General features: G+C 36.8%; 1 protein-coding gene across 1 annotated transcript in view; it reads right to left on the bottom strand.

Annotated features, from left to right (window-relative positions):
- Positions 1-2,897: 2,897 nt before the first annotated feature.
- LOC108970855 overlaps positions 2,898-6,717 on the bottom strand; it is a 28,234-nt gene continuing 24,414 nt past the window's right edge. The window contains exon 2 of the mRNA XM_018936515.1: positions 2,898-5,587. Within this exon, the coding sequence (XP_018792060.1) occupies positions 3,525-5,351 (1,827 nt within the window). The 5' untranslated portion in view covers positions 5,352-5,587 and the 3' untranslated portion in view covers positions 2,898-3,524. The remainder of the gene's footprint in view (positions 5,588-6,717) is intronic.

Raw genomic sequence — 6,717 nt, 5'->3', positions numbered from 1 at the left:
ATATATTTCTATTATTTTTATTATGCAATATAGAATATTGGAATTTTGCAAACAATCTACAATATGTCAATCATATGCATATACATATATAATTTATTTATTATAATTACTTGTTCATATTTACTCACTTTGAGCGTTTGATATCCAATTAAAAATAATAATTTGAATATACTTTGATTTTTAGTTACTCTCTTTTGTATAAATATACTATGTACCTTAATTTTGTCGTACTTGTACATCTGGATTCATTACAAGGTTTGCAAATTTTCGTTCCCTTAGTAATTCTTTGTATTTTTTTTTTTTGTTAATATGTATGTATGTATGTATATGTCAGGATATTGTGCAAACTTGAATCTTAAATATAAATTTCCATTTTTTGTACGCGACTTACTCTATAAGACTTTCAATGCTTGCGCCAATTTCTTGATGTACATATGTGTTTGAATGTATGTATATGTTTATGATATAAGAAATCTAAGATTATTTTGGTACATATGAGTTGCATCAGTTCAACTGTATCTCTCTGCCTAATCTTTCACTTAAAACCAAGACAYTTTTATAAATAATAAAACGTAGTCACGTAAGTACAAGTAAGACGTAAGTMATTTAGTAAACTCAAGTTAATGAAAATTATGTGCAAAGCGCTTGCTGCGAGACACAAGAATGTCATAACTCGAARACACAGAAATTTACACTGCAATCTGCAAGCTTTGATCTATATAAACCTATACAAATACATACATATATCATATTGGTACTGTTTCAATTTCATCCTATCGGAAAGTGTTTGAAAGATGATTCACTGTGCTTCAGACATATGACGAAAAAGTTCCTCCATATCGAGGCAAAGCAAAGCGAAACAAAATGTATATCAGCTCCCATAATTCCCAACTTTGCCATTTTTGTTAAAAAGCCATATTTTTAAGAAACACTGAAAACAAGGCATGTATTTTAGCAAACTCTTTGCTTTCATCTCTTCATTGTTAAAATATGATCTGCCACGCAAAGCGTAGAAAGTTATATGTGAATCGATCATAACGCTTTTGATAGCTTCAGGTGTATTTTTCACTTTTTCTATATTTTTTTAATTGGAAATTGAACATATCCGTGCCGTAGTGAGACACTCAGCATGTTCCGAGTTCGTTTTAAATTGTCAAATTTTAGAAACATATAAAATTAATAAATTAGGTTTTCAAGGTAAATAACAGACTGCTTTTGTGAGTTTATTTCTTAAACATAGATTGAGTAATTTTATTCGGACCTTTTGTACTTTAATGGGGGCACTTTTGACAATATATTGTGATTTTTTTCGTATTTTTTTAGTGCATAAACTTCAGACRCGTTTTTCTCAAAGCTACTTTTTTATAATCCGTGTTCACCATCATTTCAAAACTACTTAACCGAAATTAACAAATTTTGCACACATATAAAATACCGCCACCCAACGTTTAGTATTTTTTTTTACATTAAAGGTGTTTTTCACCCACAAAATGGCGGAAATTTTAGGGGAAGATGACAGTTCTCTAAATGGGCTCTCTCTGTTACCGGCTTATGCTTCAATAATTCTGCATGAAAAAAATTGTCCTAGACTGTCAACGGTATGCTCAATAATTTACAAAAGGTCAGAATAGAATTACTTAAACCATATTTAAGAAATAAATTCKGAATTTTTTACCTTGAAATCCTAAGTTCTCTCTTAAAGGAAAGCACTGGGTTTAACCGAAAGTCATATGCGTAATAGCACAAGTATTCGTTCCGAGAGCTGAATATCGCGATGACGCAAGATCGACTTAAAGTACTCATGAAATTTTTTTTGGAATTGAAAAGAAAACAAAAAAAGGTATGAAACGACGAGGTATACAGACATCACTCGGAACGATTATTTTGACTTGAAATATTGAAAATTAGGTTATGAGCGTATTTCCAAGAACAGTTACAATAACATTTATATTAAAAACGTTGCCATAAGTGTATGAACTTTGATTTCAAGAATTAATTAAAAAGTATATTCTATTTCGAAATTACAATCAGCTTTATATATAAACTTTATAGATAAAATGAAAATATAATAAATATAATAGTCGGGGCGCTTTTTACTTGAAGGAACTAAGTAATATTGTTAAGTAAGGAATAATTTCAAGACAAAATATTGTTTTTTTTTGCAAATTGCATTTAATTAATTCGTAAATTAATAAAAAAAAACTTGAAAGAATCTCAAATTGCCAACACCAAAATAGAAAAAGTTAGGATCAGTCACGTTTACAACGCAGGTGCTTGATTTTCTTACAGACCCTTAAAAAAACACATATACAGAAGTCCGTCGCAAGATTCATAGAATACGGAAATTAGTCACTCGCTATGTACGGCTGTAAAAGGAATATACGACGACTAAAGAAACACAGTGGACTCTCACAAATTAGAACCAATTTGTTTGTAAGCTGATTCTGATTTCTGAAAAATTATTATTTGCATTCGTAAATATATTTTTCCTGATAAYAAGGCGAAAATCTACAATAATGTACTCTAAACAAAATAAAGAAAATTAACATAATTTTGAAAACACAAATTAGGCTCAATCACCGACGTAACAACTAATCTTTATAGCCGGTTTATTTTTTCGTTTTTAAGATTTAATTTATGCTGAAACAATAATAGCGAATTGGAGAGTCAGAAAATTACTTATGTGCTTAGTAAAAAACTATTCCGTATGATTGCACCATTGTCAAAAAAAATTAAAGCACGACATGACAGTCGAGTCTACCTAATCGGAACGGACTAAACTAAAGCTKTCAGACAATAAATTCGTATAAACTATAGATTGAATTCTAGTTAAATGGCTATGAGACACATTCGAAAGTATTCAGTATTCTATCTTTTCATACTAAACTTCAAAGTTATTATAATAAAAATAATTTGTTTTAATTTCACTAAAATTATCATAAATACATAGTTTTAAAAATGAACTTTAAATTACGTATGCCTAGTAAAACCAACTGAACTAATTCATTAAATTATTTTTTAAGCGCGCTTTGACAGCTTTAGCCAAAACYCGCTCTACAATTCCGATCGCAAAATATGTAGGTACATATGTACTCCTAGGCGAATTGTTATCGTTTGCACAGCTCAAACGTATTCATTTCACACATACATACACATGTACGTATATATGTGTGTATATAATTTTAATCTAAAGTTTTGATGTCAAACATTTGCACTATATGATATGAGATTTGTGCAGAATGGTCACTTACATATACATATATGAGATAAATATTTTATTGAATATTTGCTTTTTACATGATTTTTTACGCTTGTTGCGCCTTATTTTACACGTTCACACATTGGAATATACACAAGTTATTAACTTTAAACGTACTGCCTTTACACAGATCCTAACTAAAATCAATTTCTCTTATTCAATTTTAAAATAAAATATTATAGTAAAAAAGTAAAACGTAAAGAACTTATATGTATTATGACAAATGTGCTTGTATGTGTAAATTTATATGCACGAGTTAATGTTACTATCTGTATCTCTTATAYTTATTGTACTCAGTCGGGTGGGGTGATGTCTGCTGCTTGGCGGCGGCGTGCAGCGCTGCAGCGCTGGYGGATGTTGGMGCAGCCGACAAGTGTCTGTGGGCTTTGGCCACATACATCTCCCAAAGCCGTTGCACCTGCTGGGGATTGATCAAATGCCAAGCGTACAAGAACTCCACGTCATCACTATTCACCGTGTCATTGAGCAAGTTGTCACAATCGGTTTCGTAGAGTATGTATTGGTCGGCGTTTGTGATGGCGATACTCAGATTCTGCGCCAAAACACCCGTTATATGGACGTCATCGATCCAGAAGTAGGTCGACACCTGTGCGGCGTTATATAAAGCTAGCACCACGTCGGGCGAATAGATGATGGCATAGCCGGGACAGTAGGGCGGATAGTACCGGCCGGGGAACTCGCGTGCTGTGACGCGCCATTTCGAGCGGTAGCTGCGTTTGACCATAGCGTTGATGTTGGTTTTGCAGAGTAGCAAATCGCGTGGATGGCGGAATATCATTTGTGCAGCATTGAATTGTGTGTTATTTGTGTGTGTGTGTGCAGCATTGGCATCGGCAGCATTTCGTACACTATTACTGTTGCTCGTACTACTACCGCTACTACTATCAGTGTCTACAATAGTATTATGCTCAAAAGCTTTTCTATCTTTATCGGCGGTTTTTTGTAGAGATATGGCAGCACTGGCTTGAACATCCGCAGCAGCGGCGGCGGCGGCGACATTTTCCACATCACTATTCACAGCAGCACGTTCCAGGTAGATGAGTAGTTGCGGTGTATTCACGTAGACATCGTCGTCGACCTTGATGAGAATTTGCGCCTGCGCACAATTATATAGAAACCATTTCAAAGCCATCACATGCTTATAGGTCATATTGCGATAGCTATCCACAAAGGAACCCTGCACAATATCGCCGTTTTCGAAATTCTCACGCTCTATATCCAACTGCAGCGCTTCGGTCTCGACGTTACCGATCAAAAAGATAATCCGCAATGGCAAAACACCATTCACGGGTGGCAATTGATCGGTATTGCCCCACGTCTCGCGTATAAGGCGTCGCTTCTCCTCATTGGCTGGCGCCGAATGCACTAAGATTAGTGCTTGCACATCCGGACTACAGCTGTTCTGGCTTATAAGGTACGTAAAGTCGTGCAGATCAATTAATTGATGGAAGTCATCCGGTGGAAAACTATACGCTCTCGCATTGCCTATCGTTGTGGTTTGCAACTCTGCAGTGTTCTTCAGTGTTGCCGCTGTGACTAACGGTGATGGCGTACTTTTAACTGAGCTGACACTTCGTAGACTCGTCGTGTGCTCGTTAAATAGGTGTTGACTCTTATTCTTATGGCTAGTACTAGACCTATGCGTACTACTACTGCTACTGGTACTGCTACTACTACTACTACTACTACTAGTGTGGCCGCTAATGTGAAGACTGTCGTCCGCTTTTCGCGTTACTTTGGCAGCGATTTCATTTGCCTCGGCGCTATCGGCTAGAAGATGTTTACCAGCGTATAGCTGTTGTTGTGCTATGGCATTGCGCATCGCGACACCTCTGCGCCACACTGAGGACCGTTGTTCGACCTGTGGTTGCTGCTGTTGTTGGCGTTGTTGCCGTTGTAGRTGCAATGGCGGCACGTAATCGTCGAAGTCTGAGTTTTGCTGTACGTTCGCACTCCCCGCACCGCTGCCGTCGTATTCGACATTCAGCATAGCCGGTTCCTGCATTCGCCATATCACTACGCAGACATTCAACAATACTATTAATCCCCATAAGGGACGACGTTCCAACATGTCCAGCACTGCCCGGCACCTACTCCGGGCATAAATTTCGTGGCGTCTCAAATAATGAAAACGTTGYGTGGGGAGTATTCTCTAACTTGTTTGTGACTTTGGTTAAATTTTAGCTCAGCGCGGTTACTCGCATCGGAAAAGTGSTGTGTTAATTTGATTCTAAAGGTGTAGGTTCATTTCCCAATGTCACCCGTTATGTGCTGATGCAATAATCTTCAGAGTCGTTGAAGTGTAATCTGAAAATAAGAAAGGGTACATTGAATTAAAAATAATATAGGAACCTCAATCAAATAGAAATATATGTATGTAAATTAAATATTTTCTCTTCACATTCATTGTATGATTATATAGAATCAAAAAATGCATACTATTAGTATAAATGTGAATGTAAGTTGTTGTTGTAACGATTATCAAGACCCTGCTTGTGGAAATAATTTAACGGTAGGCTGAGGATTTCGACGGCTTCGGGTCACAGGGAGAGGGGAGTTAAGTGAGTTGGTTCAATTAGGTATACAAAGAGGTTATTAGTGCCATATAAGGACTTTATTCTGGATTAGTAGGAGTTTAACCTGCTACAGTATGCAAAACGAAGTTGTGCAAGGGTCACTCTGGCACTTCACAAACCCAAATTAATTATCAAGTCACAACTTCACCAACCAAACAACCTATAGGGTGGCTGATGAAAGAAGCTATTTTTGTATATATATAATTTTTTTTCTATTTAATGAATCTGGTTAGTTTTTTATTATTATTTTACAGATTGACTTTTACATTTAACAAAAATGGATAACTGGGACGCTGAAACAAGAATTTGGATTGTCCGCTGCTATCACGCACTGGAGTCCGTAGTTTCGGTTCAAAGAGAGTATAGGCGCATGTTTGGCGGCTATCCTCCGAGCAGATGGACCATAATGAGACTTGTAAACAATTTTGCCGAGCATGGGACAGTCAACAGAAGACCTCACCATCGAAACCCTTCTGTTCGAGCGGAGGAAACCATCGCTGCTGTAGCTGCTGCCACACAAAACAATCCACGTGTTTCGACAAGAAGCTTATCTGCTCAAATGGGCGAACGCTGCAGACTTGCCGATTCGCTTGGAATTTTGCCAGAAGATGCTTCAAATGGTGGAAGAGGATGGAAACATGTTTAACTGTCTTTTCTTGTCGGACGAGGCCCATTTCGATTTAAACGGCAACATAAATAAACAAAATTGTCGAATATGGAGTGCTTCCAACCCACAGATACTCCATGAGACGGAATTGCATCCACTTCGTGTCACAGTGAAGTGTGCAGTTTCATCACGCTGCATTGTCGGGCCCTACTTCTTCGAAGAAAACGGTCACAAAGTTACGGTTACTGGAGACC

Source organism: Bactrocera latifrons, unplaced genomic scaffold (assembly GCF_001853355.1).
Source record: "Bactrocera latifrons isolate USDA-ARS-PBARC rearing strain unplaced genomic scaffold, ASM185335v1 scaffold_310, whole genome shotgun sequence".
NCBI classification, from domain to species: Eukaryota; Metazoa; Arthropoda; class Insecta; order Diptera; family Tephritidae; genus Bactrocera; species Bactrocera latifrons.
The sequence above is the reverse complement of the archived record's forward strand: the minus strand, read 5'-3'. Positions and strand labels throughout refer to the sequence as shown.